General features: G+C 45.9%; 1 protein-coding gene across 3 annotated transcripts in view; it reads right to left on the minus strand.

Moving 5' to 3' along the window:
* Positions 1–16928, minus strand: part of BMPER (BMP binding endothelial regulator) — a 218786-nt gene that overhangs the window by 141318 nt on the left and 60540 nt on the right. For all 3 annotated transcript variants that reach the window (XM_053927054.2, XM_024563020.4, XM_045197422.3), the window contains exon 6: positions 15592–15674. In XM_053927054.2, the coding sequence (XP_053783029.1) occupies positions 15592–15674 (83 nt within the window). The remainder of the gene's footprint in view (positions 1–15591; positions 15675–16928) is intronic.

The raw sequence follows: 16928 nt of genomic DNA on the forward strand, positions 1-16928 counted from the left end.
CCACATAAGAGGCCGTTAGTGGGCCCCCCAAACCAGCGCAAAGCTCATGCAGAGACAATTCAGTTGTGTTTTCCAAATGAAGCAAGGTAACTCCATTTATCTTGGGCAGGGTGGTATTTAGTACTCGCACAAATTGTTAATTAATTGTTGATAAATACTATGATTAAAAATTCTGCATTTGTAGAAATAGCAAATGCTTGATAGTATCCATTCATTCATCCATTCAGCTTATATTAGTTGAGTGCCTACTATGTGCTAAGCTCCATTTTAGGCAGTGGGAACACAGGGACTTGGTAGCAAAGTGGGGTCGCCATTATGGATAGTATTGGTTAGGAAAGACCTCATTGAGAAAGTGACCTTCCAGCCAATCCTTGAAGGAGATGAAGGAGCCAGACCTGGACACTGGGGAAAGGATATTCTAGGCAGAGTATTGGTTCTACAAATACAAAAAAAACCTGAGGTGAGAGTGTGCCTGACATGTTGGAGGAATTACAAGGAACCCACTGTGTCTGGAAACGTTTATATGAGGAGGGGAGACTTAGAAAATAAGGTTGAGGGGTAGAGCTTTGGCTTTAACTCTGAAAAAGAAGGGGTGCCCATGGAGGACTCAGAGAAGAGGGAGGCAAACCCTTAGAAAGGATCACTCTGGCTGGTTATTAATGTCGCTCCAGACTTCTTGGCACAGTGTCAACCAGGCAGACCACAGATGAATATCAGTGTGGCATGCGCGCGATGGCACCAGGTCCCAATGAGTGTGACTGCGGGGCCTGGTCCTTTTTCACCTTCCAGCATTGGTTATACCGGTGCCATCCAATGGGGCAGCCACGGGCCCCCTGTGCTCTGTTACTGGGAAACATGGCTGGTCTGAAAGAAGGGCTTTTGGTGCAAAATATACACCAGAAGTTAAATACACGGCAAGTGTAAAAAAAATTTTTTTTAATTAAAATGTCCCATTTAAATTTGTATAATGCTATGTACAAAATAATAATACTTTTAATACAATGGGTTAAATATAGTGTATTCTTAAAATTCATTTCACCTGTTTTTTTATTTCACGTGGCTACTAGAAAATTAAAAATAGCACATGCGACTCACATACTAATCCCACTGAAAAGAGCAGGGTTAGAGTGTTTCTCGAATCATGCTTCGACCTTCCCAGCAGACAGACGTCCTAGATAAAACTGCAGCAGCTCCTTAAGCGAAGAGAAGGAATGACTCAGACTACGAAACCCGCTCTCCCCGTGAGCAAGGAGAAGGGCACCAGCGCTCGAAGGCCAAGAGGCAGCGTCTCCGTGCAGCCTTCTGCAGGAAGGACGACCATCAGTCACACCAAGAAGCTGCCTGGTAGGTTTCCCCTCAGAAGAACCAGTCCAGAAAACTGCTGTTTTAAGTATTTAGGTTTGGTATAGAAATAAATGTCCTAACTTCAAACAGGCTACCATGGAAAGGACTAGAACTAAGAATTTTTCAGCCCCGCAAGAAAGGGAAGGTGAGTATGAAGTCTGTGTTAGTAGACAGGGCACTTTGTGGACATTACCCCATGAAATCCTCACAACAGCCTGGGATTTCCTTTATTTAAAAAAGAAAAAAAAAATGGGGGTGGGAATGTTTTTAGCTGCAAAATCCTCAAGTTTCTCTAAAGTCTTCTATTTTGTTCCTACACCAAGAAGCAAAGGATCCTTGCCCTTTCTGTTTTGCAAGCGACCCCTTATGTGTGGAATAGATTTGTAGGTCCCATTTGCTGTATAATACCACCTGCATTATAGTCAGAGGAAGAAAACATAAGGTCCCTGGGTATTTTTTGGCCAGGAAACGCTTCCCCATTTTTTTCTTTTTGTTATAAGTGGTGTGTATTTCACTTCCAGTGTGTATTTCTCACGGACGGCCCTTCTTTCAGACTAGCCACACTTCGAGTACTGCAGAGTACACGTGGCTCGTGGCCACCTCATTGGACAGCACAGGTCTAACCAGGTCTGAAATCTCCTGCCCACAACAATACCCACTAAGGGGTACAGAACACACCTTCCTGCCTAAAACCACTCAGACAATACAGTAACAAAGGCAAGACTTTCAAAAATACTAAACGGTTCATTGCACTTTTCCTTGTGCTTGGCCAAATGATTTTACTTAATGATTGGCGTTTCAGGTAAACATCCAGTTAGGTTATAAACGAAATCTTGCTTCAGTGTATGAACATTTTCGTGTTGGGAAAAATCTTCTTGCAGCCTGCCGTTCTCTGGCGTGCGTTCCGTTCTCTCAGTGAGGCGGCTCAGTTATTAAAGACAGCTGTGTCCACTGTTTATGAATAGTGTGGATGCTGAAAACCTAATAACAAAACCAAAAAGTCCCAAGAGTCCCCTCCTCTCCTTCTCTTGAACTTGAAACTGAAAAGACACACATTTCCCACCAGGGTCAGGAACAGTCTCTGCTGTCATCTCCCAATCACACTCTTCCACATGGCTTGGTGAGCCCACCCGGCCCTACAGCAGAAATGCACACGTACCATAAAAGCTTGTTTTGTCAAATTAAAGAATGAAAAGAATTAAGACATACATCCATATGGATGTGGGAAGAGTAATTTTTGCACATTTTGAAATTACTGAATTTTAGTCCTTAACATAGGACTGAAGTGTAGTCCTTTGTCATGAGGACTGCTTTATTGATGTTTGACATTAGAAATTTATATTTAATTAGATTGAAAACAAAACAGATACCTTCCCTCCCTGCCCCACTCAAGGGAATGTCTTTTTATTCGTTATGAATGTAACCATTTTTTCTTTCGTTTAACTCCAGCAATATTCAGGTTTAAAAAGTCCTTGCATAGGACCTTTGCAACATGACGCTGTTAACTGGGGTCACTCTGTGAGGAGTATCACTCTGTGAGGAGTGTCACAGAGAACAGAACAGAGGCCCCGGGGCCCAAGCACAGCGTGGAGAATTAGGCGACAGAGGTGTCCGACTTGGGGTAGGACTCCAGGTTGTTTATGCATTTCATGGTGCTCCTTACGCAGAAGGTTCGCCCAGACCCCGGAGGCCTGTCCCCTTTCTAAACAGGAAAGGCAGCTCAATATTCAAGCAGGCTCTTCTGAACCACAGCTAGAGGACGTGGGTGGGTGGACAGGGGTGATTCACTGGGGTGACTCAGTGGAGGCTCAGGGAGGGGCTCTAGAAGATCAGGTTGGAGGCACACAGAGACAATAACCCTCTCCCATGTCTGGAGCTCCATATCCCCCAGTCTTTGGGAGGACCGAGGCTCCCTGGGATCTGAACATGTTGCTGCTTCTGCGCACAAGTGGTACCATTTAAAATTCCACTCAAAGGAAATGGTGGTAATTGAAGCCATTCACGGGACCACAAAAGCATTGCCACCCTCCAAATTGAACATTTGAATGACATTTAAAAGGTGCCAAAATGTGTAATCAATTCATTCAAAAGATATTTCCTGAATATCTAGTGGGTACAGCACTCTGGGATGGTTATTTCAGGAGAAACCAAGATAGCAATGAAAATGAATTATGCTATTTTATTAAGATGGGCTAGCACGCACAGACACTGGTGAGAATCCAGGAGGGACAGCTTAGGGAGGACTAGAAATGACCCAGAAAGGAACATGGAAGCTGGAGGAAAAGAAGAAGGGATGCAGGTGTGGGTGGGGGAGGGGCAACAAGAGGAGGAGCAGGCCCATAGATACCAATTAAAAAAAGGGCCTCCTCTAACCACGATGCTGTACACCTGAAACTCATACAAAATAGTATGGAATGTAAACTGTCACTGAAAAGCATAATTGAAAAATAAAATAATAAATAAAACCTTGAAAAAATTCTCTGGATAATAATGGAGAAAAAGACCAAAACTTCTGGAAATATTCTAAAGGTCTGTGACATTCATATTTTATTCCATTTTGCTGACAAAATAGAATATTTTCTTAAAAGATTTTACTTAGAGAGAGGAAAAGGGAGGGAGAAAGAGGGGGAGAAAAACATCAGTGCAAGAGAGAAACATCGACTGGTTGCCTATCTCACAGGCCCGGAACCAGGGACCGAACCCGCAAACCCGGCAAGTGCCCTTACACTCAATCAACCAGTGACCTTTCGCTTTATGACACCCAACCAACTGAGCCACACGGGTCAGGGCTAGGATGTTGCTTTTTACTTTCATTAATGCATGCTTCCTTTCTCTTCCTGCCACACCCCAGGAAGACACATTCTTATGTGTCATCCCGTGAGGCTGCGCGCAGCCAAAGCTCACCTCGCCCCTACCCCATCCTCTTCACACAGCTACTCTGACGTCTTCTCAACAGTTATTTTAATGCTTTACATTGGATTCTCTTCCTCTACAGACTTATCATAAATCCTTCATGTCCCCGTGTTCACTGAAAGAAGAGTGAGAAGATTGAAACAAAGAAGGTAAAAAGTCCTAGGTCACATAACTCATCTTCCAGAACATAAATACTTAAATCAAGAAGGGTGAAGACCAGGCATCTAGTCAAATATCTTCTGTTTTTTACATGCAAGACACTGTGCTCAAGGTGTGAGGTACTTGGGCCTGTGCACAAGAAACTCAAACTCTAGAACAAAGGACAGGAGGCTGGAGGGATGGGAACTAGAGCCCAGATAGACCAGGCCTGCGAGGCAGCCCAGAGCCACCTCGCTCTGAGCCAGGAGAGAACGAGAAGGCTGGGGTGAGACAGAGAGGTGGGGGGCTGCAGAGCCACAGGGAAGGGAGGAGGCATTGCAGAAACTCAGAGAATGCCATTTGAGTACGGGAGCAGGTACTGAAAGCCGCTATCTCAACATGAAGGAGTCAGAGATGGAAAGAGAGGAGTGTAACCAAAGAAAGGACTTGGACTAATTACACGCAGGAGCTGACGGTGTCGACTCACTTTTCTCTTTGCTAATATATCTGGATCAGGATTTGAGGAGAAAAGTTTGGAAGAAGACTCGGGATTTCGGCACACTCTGCTATTATCCAGTATGCAGTATACGCAATGAGGTCAAAGTGCACACACAGCGGTGTTTTCAATGTTTTTAAAAACATACCTTCGCATAACTAGCTGAAGATTTATATCCTTTGCACACACATAAACTTCAATAGAACTTTAACTACTCAATGGAAAAATGAAAAATGAAAATACAATTTACAGAAGAAACACAACTGACTAAAAAGGTATGAAAAATGTTCAGTTTCAGAAGCCAAATGTCAGCGAAAACAAGATTCTCAAACGGAAAACCAGTTTTGAGGCAGGAAGATATACACATGTACTGCTGGTTGGAGGGCAAATCAGAAGGGCAGCACCTAGATGAGGTATTGTAGCCATACAGGCACACACACCTACACAAGGTACTGTAGCAATACAGGCACACACACCTACACAAGGTACTGTAGCAATACAGGCCACACACCTACACAAGGTACTGTAGCCATACAGGCACACACACCTACACAAGGTACTGTAGCAATAGAGGCACACACACCTACACAAGGTATTGTAGCCATACAGGCACACACACCTACACAGGTATTGTAGCCATACAGGCACACACACCTACACAAGGTATTGTAGCCATACAGGCACACACACCTACACAAGGTACTGTAGCAATACAGGCACACACACCTACACAAGGTATTGTAGCCATACAGGCACACACACCTACACAGGTATTGTAGCCATACAGACACACACACCTACACAAGGTACTGTAGCAATACAGGCACACACACCTACACAAGGTACTGTAGCAATACAGGCACACACACCTACACAAGGTACTGTAGCAATACAGGCCACACACCTACACAAGGTACTGTAGCAATACAGGCACACACACCTACACAAGGTATTGTAGCCATACAGACACACACACACACACACACACTCCTCCCTTAAAAATGTTTGTACCTCTGACTCACCAATTATCCTTTTATGAGTTAAGCCTAAGTAAATAATCAGAGAAACAAGTAAAGATTAATGATACAACAAACATGTTTGTTGTATCATTTTAAATAGCTAAAACTGAAAACAGTATTAATTTTTAATACCAGAAAAAAGATTAAATAAATTACAATATACTGAAATTATGTGACTGTCATGTGGCTATTACAATTATTTTTCAATGACTTATTCATGAAATGGAGGTATGTCCACAATACAATATTAAATGGAAATAAGCAGCATGCAAAACTACATATGGAATGTGGTCCTATCTAGTCACATCACTACATGGACATATGAAGAAAAAAAGGTTGAAAGAAAAGATATCAAGTTATATCAATAGTAATCTTTGAGTTGCATAATTATTTCTATTTTTAATATACCTGAACTTTTTATAATGATCATATATCTTATAGTTGGCACATATCATATATAATCTTATACTTGGCCCACAAAAAAGTTTGCACATGACTTGATTTGGGGCTTATTTTTAATAAACACACCCAAGCCAATAGATTGTTATTGTCTGGACAGAAAAAGAGAAACCCCCTTCTTTGAGCGCTCGCTGCCTGATACATAGTGTCTAACACGCAGGAGAAAACGCCCATCACTGTTAAATTAGTAACTGACTGGCTGTCTGCAGACACAAGTGATGGATGGAGAGAGTAATGAACATAACTAGCTGGAAAATTCTTCAGTGTTTAGTAAAGTTAGTATCTTTCCTGGGCTTTTCAGGAGATATAAGGGGTTCATAGTGTGACAGCCTTTAAGAGAATAAAGAAAGAGGGAAAAAATAAAAGGAATGACTATCACAAGAATACAAGGGGATGAGAGTTCATCAGTTGAGCTCATTTTTCTACCAACTCTCAATATCCATTCCAAACTTCACTCAAACTTGTAAATGCATCTGCTTCTTTGACAAATAGGAAAAAGCAACTGTTCAAAAGCAATTACACAATTCCCCCTTCATCCTGCCAGGAGGGTGAATTTAATTCACGGAACCACCGAAACTCGAGTCTAGGTGCTTCCCAACTCCTGCACAGGTATAATCTCCAAGGGTGGCTATCCAAAATTGATGCTTCAACTTTGTGAGTGGCCGTTACAAGGAAGAGATGGCCCCACCAGATAACCATGCATTTCCAGCTGTGTTTGGAGGCGGAGGCAGAGAGCAGGGCTCTGTCCCAGCAACCGCCGCCGTGTCTGTGTGTGTTCATAACTTCTTGGCAAGCAGACCCATTGCCTCCGTCCTCCGACTGATGTGAGGGTAACAGATATGTCTTCTTCATCCTCTCTGGCAGCACAGTGAATGCCAGAGGCAGAAATCTGGTATGAGTTTAAACTTGCTTAGACTTATGAATTTCAAAAAGGGGAAGTGTAATTCACATTTCTATTATGTTACCATTTCTCGCACCAAAACTGGAGTTCTTTGTGGATGCTCATGTCACGTCACTGTTATTTCTTCCCCAAATGTCTGGTTGCCCTTCACTCCATAGATTCAAATGGCATTTCCCACTTTCAAATGTCTACAAACACTCACACACAATATCCCAAAATGGCACAGGTTGGAGGGGAGGGATGGTAGATGAGAGAGAAATGACATGTGGCTTTTAAGTCAGGCAGTCCAGGATTTCAGCTCTTATTAGCTCTTTGACCTGAGGTAAGTTATTAAATTTCTGGGAATGTCAGTTTCTTCATTAAAAAAAAAAAACGGAGCTAATGCCTCTAGGTTGCAGAACAATTTTGAAAATTAACATTAAAGCCCCATATGTAGCTGGCACGGAGTATACGCTCAGTAAAAGTAGCCGTTGTTATTAATGATGGCCCTGTAAATTAATTGCTTGCCAATTTCTTTTCAGACTGTGTGTTTTCCTGTAAATGCTCAAATGCCATGCAAGACATTTCCTCTCCAACTCTTCCCTATTGGACTCTCCTATAAGACAGTGGCTCCCTTTGTAGAAAAATAACTTTACAGGATGATTCAGCTATAAATTATATAAAGAAGTAAGCATAACCTTAGAATCCACGCAGAAATAAAAACATATATGGGGATTAAAATTCTGGATTTGGCCTGAAAACGTATGAGGCAGGGGTGAAATAGAATTCAATATATGTAACAGTCACTCCCAATCTTTTAAACATCCAAAAAATTAAGCCCCCCTTTGATTTCAGAAACTTGGTGACGGTACTCAGTCAGGAACACGGAGAACTCCACAAGCCTCATGACCTCCTACGGACATGCCTTGGGGCCCTCACCTCGCCCATTCTATGGCCAATCCATTGAGCCACATCAGCCAGGGCTCATCGCCCATTCTAAACCAGCATATCATGACGGCTGCCCAGTCCCAACCCAGTCCTTATGGTGAAAAACCCACCTTAAACCCGGCCCCTCGAAACCTCCTGCATAACCCAACATTGGCCTTTCCCTTCAGAGACTCAGTTTTAAGCCTTGGTCAAGGGAATGATCAATGACCACAATAAGCAATAAACTCATCTTTGCCTTCTCAACGGGCCACTTGGGTAGTATTTTCAAGAAGCAACAATCCAGCACCCCCTACAAAGCGCTGGATTCACTCTAAAGAGAATGGCATTACAGCAGACCTTCCCAGGGAAGCCTGGGCTGACAGATCACGGCAGCGCAGATTCATCTAACACGAAACACCAAGCGCCCCGGCGACTTTTCTAAGTAAGTTGGAGGCCGCTCCTAGTGGTCAAAGTACTCTCCAGCCCTTAAAGAAAAGCCTTCCCTTCCCCCTGTTGACTGTCCCAAACCAAGACCTTTTTGTCCTCAGGGGGATGGAACGTCCACAGTGAGAACACTTCAGCAACAATTACCAGTGTTTCAGCCTAGTTCTGAAAACTACTGAGGGTTTTGGGCCAACATTGCTTCAGCTGCCCGCACTGATCTAATTCACTCGATAATTGCTCAATTCTCCAATTTATTGCCTAGATGTAGCCAAATTTCTCCCCGTGGAGAGGGAAGATCCAGTGATAGCCCATAAAGAAAATGTGCCAAACTGCACATATCACAAGTAAGGCAGAGGCCGTGAGAGGGTTCAGCATGGAGGGTCCCTTGTCAGAGGAACCACGGCATGGCTGGGAATATGTAACTGGAACTGGCATCATGGGACCACAGAAATGCCGAGCTGGCCCACCGCTTCCTATTAAAGGGAAGTGCAATATGAAGCCAGACGTCGGAACAGGGAGAGGTTGCACACGTGTGCCCCTTGATTCAGGGCAAGGTCAGCTCTGAGCAGGGAGAGCTCCCTTTTCAAAGCTCTGGCACAGCAAGTAGCCCCGATCATTGGTGAGAGCTTCCTGCCACTGCATCTTCCTGCTGCCATGCGCAGTGGCAAGCTTTGAGGCTTAGAGAACACTTGTGAAACAAGACATCCCCAGGGAAGCCATCCACATTCCATTCAAAGCAATTTATAACAAGTACGACGCAGCTGATCATAAATCCATCCTCCTTTCTGAGCTCATGGACTGTGATATGCATCCCTCTGCTCCCTGCTGAATTGATAAGGACTAACTGTGCAGGGAGGGAATCAAGTAGCAGAGCAAGAAGAGGCAGTGAGGGGAGGAAAGAGAATCAAGCCATTGTTATGAACACCCTCTATGCACCAGGCACTGAAGATTCACCTTCACCCTTTTACCCAGACGAAGTTAAATAAAATTATCACAAAAATATTATGAATCATGTTAAATATTTGGAAAGTAAAGTCTGGTTGCTCTGATGGGTTTAGCAACGACTTGATCTGGTCTGGGAGTCAGAACAAGCTTCCCTACAGAAAAGGGAGGTTTGGGCTTCCAAGGGCAGGATGCGTACGTGCTGATGAGTTACGGCGGACCAGAGACGGCAGAAGGAAAGAAGAAAGAAAAGGCAGGCCAGGTAAAGGCCATGAGATGTTAGGTCAGTGCTCCTCAAACTTTATTTGACAAATGAATCCTCTGGGTAGCTTGTTAAACTGCAGACTTCAATTCAGTAGGTCTGGGGTGGGGCCCAAGATTCTGCATTTCTAACAAGCCTTGGGGTGAGGCCGATGGTGCTGGTCTGGTCCACACTTTGTGTCTCAAGGATCCCAGGATCTGCTCAGAGGCCAGAGCAAGGGAGGGCTTACAAGGAGGCCAAAGAGCTTGGCAGAGGGCAGAGGAGTTGGGCTGCAGAGGAAGGGGACCCATGAGGATCTCCACTTTCTTTGTTCTCGCCAAATAACTGTCCTAGGAGTTATTTTTCCCTGGGAGACAGCACTTTGCAATCTCTCCAGTCTAAGGGGGAACAAAGGTGTTTATGGACTTCAGGGCTTCTCAGAGCCCATAAAGTACAGCTCCTTCATCACAGACAGCCCATTAACAACCCATGTTTATTAGTAAAGCTCCTCTGAACTTAATACCCCTTTGTCAGCGCAAGTAATTGATCTTGGCCGGTTAATTTGGCGGCTTTCGCAGACCCAGGACTTGCCACTCTCTTAAGAGTGTCGGACTGCTCTGCGGGCCTTCCTCCCTCGGGTAAGCCACTTCCGAGGACGCTGAGCCCAGAGACTTCTTAGAATAGTTTGGTGAGAGAACACAGACCCCTCTCAATGACACAGTGGTCTGGGGGCTCAGAAGCCTGGAAGATGTCGAGTTTTACAGAAATGTCCAACTGCCACCATCCTGTCCCCTGAGAATCTGGCGAAGGCATAGGGGGCTGTTTGCTGTTTGGTTAGGCAGGTAATGACAGCTCAAGCTGAATGTGTGCCCTAACCAGCACTCGCGATACCTGATAAACTCCCCTTTCCACCTGCCTTAGGAAAGAGTCATTGCTTTCCATCTTAAAATGAACACAGGACTTCCTTAGACGGAACACGTGCCATGGGGAGCCCACTCGGCTGTGGCCCAGACAATGCTGGAGGAACTCGGGTTCCTGCCCCCCACCCCCATTGCCACTCCCCCTACCCCTGTTCAGTACTGGGACTTGGAGAAGTCGCTCCCTTGGCTCTCTCACTCACAGTGAGTAAATGGGGACGATGCAGTTTAACCATAGTAAAGCATTTTTTATGAGTCCGGATGATGTTCACACTTAAAAATGAGTAAGATTTTTAACTGTGAAATCCTCTCCAGATATCTCCCAATGCTGGCATGTTTTCAGCCATCTGGAATGCTGTACAGACTGTCCCAACCTAAACTGGGGGCGTACAATCATGGGCCAGGCCTTCGTTTCCTCATCTAAGGGATCCAGCTCAGTGGGATGCAGTGTCATCCTAGTCGTCTGCCCCGTCACCACAACACAAACACACAGAGAGCAGAATGAAGGGGGCTGGATGTGAAATACAAGCCACCTGCTATATACAGTGTTTACTGGAGAGTTGGGGGGCAGCTCGAAGAGCAGGTGACTCATTCATCAGAGACGGCGACACACATAAGGCGTGCTTCATGCCTGCACGGCTCCAGAGGGGTGCTCCGAGGTGGAGAGGGATCCAACCAGGCAGGATGCCTATCAAACGGTACCCATTCTTCCCCAGCAAGAAGGGGCAGGTAGACTTTAAAGGGCAGAATGTCACCATTTGGAAGAGAAGACCCTCCTGGATTTTAGTGCACTGTGTCACAAGTCGGGTAGATGAAACCGGGAGAATAAAGGCTCCGGGCAGCGCAGCAGCAGGAGGGGGAGACTGGAGGCCTAAGAAAGAGTGATAGGTTTCTTTGAAGACAGCCCGGAAATGGAAACCCAGAACACTGATTCGAAAGAATACGTGCACCCCTATGTTCATTGCAGCGTTATTTACAATTGTCGAGCTATGGAAGCAGCCGAGTGCCTATCAGTAGACGAGTGGATAAAGAAGATGGGGTACATGTACACAAGGGAATGCTACTCAGCCATAGAGAAGAAGGAAATCTTACCTTTTGTGACAACATGGATGGCCCTGGACAGTATTATGCTAAGTGAAATAAGCTAGTTAGAGAAAGACAAGTACATATGGTTTCGCTCATATGTGGAATCTAACAAACAAAATAAACTAACAACAAAACAGAAACAGACTCATAGATACAGAGAACAGACTGCCTCTGTCAGTGGCTGCCAGCAGGTAGGGTGTTTGGGGGCCTGGGTGAAAGAGGTGAAGGGACCGAGAAGTACAGATCGCTCGTTAGACAACAGTCACGGGGCTGTGAAGTCCAGCACAGGGAACGTGGTCGGTGATGTTGTAACAACTATGCGTGGTGCCAGGTGCGTCCTGGAAAGATCGGGGGAGCACCTGGTAAATATATGACGATCTAACCACTATGCCGGACACCCGAAACTGATACAGTCGTATTGAACGTAGGCTGTAATTTTAAAATGTATTTAAAAAATAAAACCATTAAAAACAAAAAAAAAAACTAATGGGTTTTGGAAAGAGCTAGTGGCCCAGAGCTCCAAAGGCGTGTGCATGAACTCGTACATGGCCGTGTGCACACACATACACACTCAGAGCCCTAACTAAGCAACCACACATGTGTTTGTGTCCACATCCACCTACACGTGTACACACATAGCTGTTGTCGTTGACTGGTGCTGCCCCGCCCACATCCTCCCCTCCCCATCGAGTGCTGGCACCTGTGTTTCTTCCTCTTGCTACTTACGCCACCTCAGCGGCAGGCTCAGAATGGTGCCCAGCCGACTCCCCGGAGCAGACAGGAGCTGCTGTAACTGGGTTGCATCTCTCACCCCTCGGGCGGGAGATTCTGAGGCCTGAGTCTCACACCGGCTTCCAGACTTTGCCCGGCAGGAGTGAGCTCTGGACCCACACAGTGACACTCGCTTGGTGACACAGCCTTGAGCGGCTGCCTCCCTGCCTTGTCTCCCCTCCACACTCCTCTGCCACAGTCTTCTCCACCTCCCATGAAACTATAGGCATGTGCTCATCTCGGGGTCTGTTGCTGGGGGAACCCCTGCTCAGACATGTAAATGTGTGTGTTCATATTTATATTTATAGGTATGTTTACATAGATCTGTATATGCGTGAGCACATATTCAGTCATAGATACAGATGCATACACATATGAATAGACACGCACACAAATGCCACACATGCTGAAAGGCATAAATGCGTTCACATCTCTCTACACAGAGCATTGCTGTTTTTCTTCTTATCAAAGTGCAGCAGATTTCTCTATAGCCTCCTGTTTTCCCAGGGGTAGCTGCCGCCGAGGCCCCTCCCTGGAACCTGCTAGGTGAAGCATCGGGCTTCACACTGGTACTGTCCAAGGGCCTGTCCAGCCTAACCCTCTCACTCAGCGAGGCGGCTCCGCACTCCCCACCCACCTCTCACACGAAAGCTTCCAAGGCTACTGCCGGCCAGCACTGTCCAATCCCAGGCCTCGCAGAGCAGAGCCAGGCCACGCATCTGCCCCATGAGCTTCTAAAACAAACTTCTGCACAGTGACCACTCCCAAGACGGGGCATTTGCTGCCGAGACATCTTTTGGGGGGAGGGGTACTACATCCATAGATGGCAAAATGAAAGAATTTAATATTCTATGGCAAAATGACAAGCTGCTAAAAAAGAAAGCTTACACTTCAAATTTTTGTATTCCCGAAAACCAAACCCGCCCTGCTGGCCCCCCCATTCCCAAGCTCACCCACAAACGCCCTGCCCCCAAGCCTGAGCTCCATCCTGTCCTCCCTCATCCTGTCCGTGCAAAGACGGGTGTCAGGGACATAATCAAAGCCAGGAGCTGCCCCTTAGGTACTGCGGGCAGCAACATGGAGAACCATAAAAAACACAGGATTAGGATTATAAATGCATAAGAAATTACATTTGGGGATATAGAAAATTAGAGAGAATATAGGTCTGGAGAGAACTCACTAGGCCGGAAAGCTTGGGCAACAAACTGCTTTGGATTTTTATTTCTTCAACCAAAAAATGAAAGCAGGACTTCCAGGGGCCTGACCTTGGTCCTCAGGCGTGTTTTGTTCAATGTGCATTGTGTTTAGAGACACATGCCACCTGAAAGCCTTGAATACGCCGGAGTTGGTGGCCCCAGCTCACATAAGCTCTAAAGTCATTTCTGGTCCTGCCATTGGGTAACTTGGTATGACTGTCATTGCAAAACCTAGAGGACCTTCTGTCCTCCCTTCTACCTCCCAAACTGCCTCCTCAAGGAGGCTCACCTGCCCGGCCTTGGCACACATTTCTGGGACGACAGTTTGTTTGGGTGCAGGTTTAAAATTTCCTACTTAGCTGTGCCTTGTTTTTCCTCAATCTACCCAAAAGAATGAGAGGCGTAAAAAAAATTACCAGAAAACCAGACAACAGCCAACATGAAAGATGTAAAATTGAGCAATGAGCAATATTTAATGGCAAATAGAAATTATTTACATAAAAAATAACATAAAGCTATTTAACCATAATTAACGAGAGGAAATCCATGAGAGTTGAAGCTGAACATGCAAAATCACATTCATCTTCATTAGCAAATTACCTCTGTGTTTTTATATATTATTACAATGTGATATATATTATATACCTCATATTACATATGTTATATATATCCGCTCCTTCTCGGTCTCCCTCCCTCCCTCCCTTCTTTTCCTCCCCCTTCCCCATGCAAACCCCTCACCCTCAGTCATGTTGACTTTACTCTTGGCTCTCTAAGTCGTGTACTGTAGGAAGGGAAAAGCTTTTGAAAAGACATGTAGAGAAATGACAAATGATATGATTTATGACAATGCACATGTGATTCTACTTTGGCGAAATTACGATGCTAGAGTTTCCCATTATTTTTTAATATTCTGAGATGCACACTGCATGTTCTTTATTACAAAAGACTAAACGCTTTAAAAATATATGGTGTAAATAACTCGGAACGGCTGGTTAAGACTAGGTTCCCCATCATCACCATGACCGCCATCATCACCCATATTTTATTCCAAATTTCAAATACATACATAAAAAAGATCCCCTTAATATCGTAACATCAGCCAAGTTCCTTTTTCATTGTTAAGCACTCGGAAGGTAAAAAGTAAAGGGTACATGAATTAGACGTCAGCAATGCTTGGAGAGGAAGTCTGTGGCTCTGTCTCACTAATCCCTACTCTGCCCTGGATCCTCAGCTTAGGGGCCACTTCCTCCTGTCTGTTCCCCCCAGTGTACCTGGCCGGTCCTCTGACCAGGTTCTGACACCCCACAGGACACTCTGTGGCAAGCTGCACTTGACCCCCTCTGCTTCCCGTCTGACTCCACTCAATGCAACAGCTGCCTCAGAGAGAAGCTTCTTCGCCCAAAGAGCAGAGAATCCCTGTCGTCCCAAAGAGGATGACAAGTAGAGGAAAATCAGTCTATCTCCCTCATTCTTTAGACCAGTGGTTCTCAATCAGGAGTGCCCTTGTTCTCCAGGGCACATGTGGCAATGTTTGCAGATATTTTGGGTTGTCACCCTAAGGGGGTGAGTGAAACTCAGATCTAATGGGTAGCAGCCAAGGAGGCTGCTAAACATCCTACAGCGCACAAGACAGCCGCTGCCACCCAGACCTACCTGGCCCAGAGTGCCAACAGTGCCAAGGTCAAGAAACCTACTGCAGAGAAATGAGCGTGTCCCTCCCAGTTCCAGTTCAGGAGGGAGAGGCGGGGCCACTCCTGGGGAGTCCCAGCTGCAATTAACCACAAGGAAAGTCCTGGGAACGCCCTGGGCAGTACTTACAATGCAGGAACACTTGGTGCATTTGTTTCCTTCTGGCCGAAAGTCCTCCCCTTCTCGGTACTGCACACCCTCAAACACGCAGCCTGGAAAGCAAAGAAGGGTTTAGAATGAGGGCGACAGCCTTTGTTCAGTTTGACACGATTCTTCCATCCACTGTTCATCCATTTCCCATCTCCACCTCACCTAGCAGAGGGGCCCCTTTAACCAGAGGACAATATTATGTCATAGTAAAAAACAAACAAACAAACAAAAAATCCAAAAGAGTACAAAGCACTGACATGGGCCCAGAAAGCCGAAGATGCTAGAAAGCACATAAGAGCCTGGAAGCGGGGTCAGCCTGGGGGTCCATGCACAGTGGAAGGCCTGGCACAGTCTGTGGGTGGGTTTCACCATGACCTCACTGACCTTGGCCAGGGTACTAAAGCCCAGAGCGGCTGGGGGGTGGGGAGATGGCGGAAGTCCCAGCAAGAGAAGTCTGTGATGAGCTAAGGAACAAAAGGACACAAAGAGCTGCCACTTGGTGAGTGCCCAGGGATTGCCCACCCTCCCCCAGGCCCTCCATACTCCCATCACACTCCGTCTTCACAGTGAACCTGCTAAGTAGGGGCTCTTGTCATTGATGAGAAAGACATGGCTCAGAGAGAGGAGTAGCTCACCCCGCTGGCAGGGGGAAGAGTCAGGATTTGAACTCAGTTCTGACCCACTGGTCACAACATACAGAGGATGAGACACCAAGACAAGAGGCAAAGGCAGGTCAGGAGGTACCACACAGGTTTTCAGTCCCACCTTACGTCCTGTTAAAGGGGCTGTGGCCCCCACCAAGTCTGGCTTAAAATAGGACCAAAAGCCCGGGAGGTGTCTCCCATTCAGAAAGATGCTCAGGATATGAAAAAAGTATATTCTTAACAGTTCTCACAAGTGACCTAAAGCACAGACTGGCCAGTAAGCCCATGTCACACAGGACAGTCCACAGGAGGACCGTCAGCTAATGGCAAAGCAACTTTCTTCAGGTCTGTCCTCTGGAGGCACTTTTCCAGAACAGCTGAGGGTCCTCTCCATACAGTGGACAGGGCTGGGGGTGGTAGTACCAATGGCCAAGATGTAACAAAGGGGACTCTTGTGAAAGACAGACTCACGCCCCTAAGAGTAAGTGTTCGAGGCTCACCAGCTGAACTCATCAACAGAACCCACCAAACTCTTGAAGCAGCTGGTTCCTTCGAAGGAGAAACAAGTATTACCCCTCCCCCTGGAATGGGCTGCTGGACCTGTTCACTTTAAAGCCAGATACAGAGCCCTCTGCTCAGCTGAAAGACATGGAGACAAATGGCACCAAGTCC

Source organism: Desmodus rotundus, chromosome 6 (assembly GCF_022682495.2).
Source record: "Desmodus rotundus isolate HL8 chromosome 6, HLdesRot8A.1, whole genome shotgun sequence".
Lineage (NCBI taxonomy): Eukaryota > Metazoa > Chordata > Mammalia > Chiroptera > Phyllostomidae > Desmodus > Desmodus rotundus.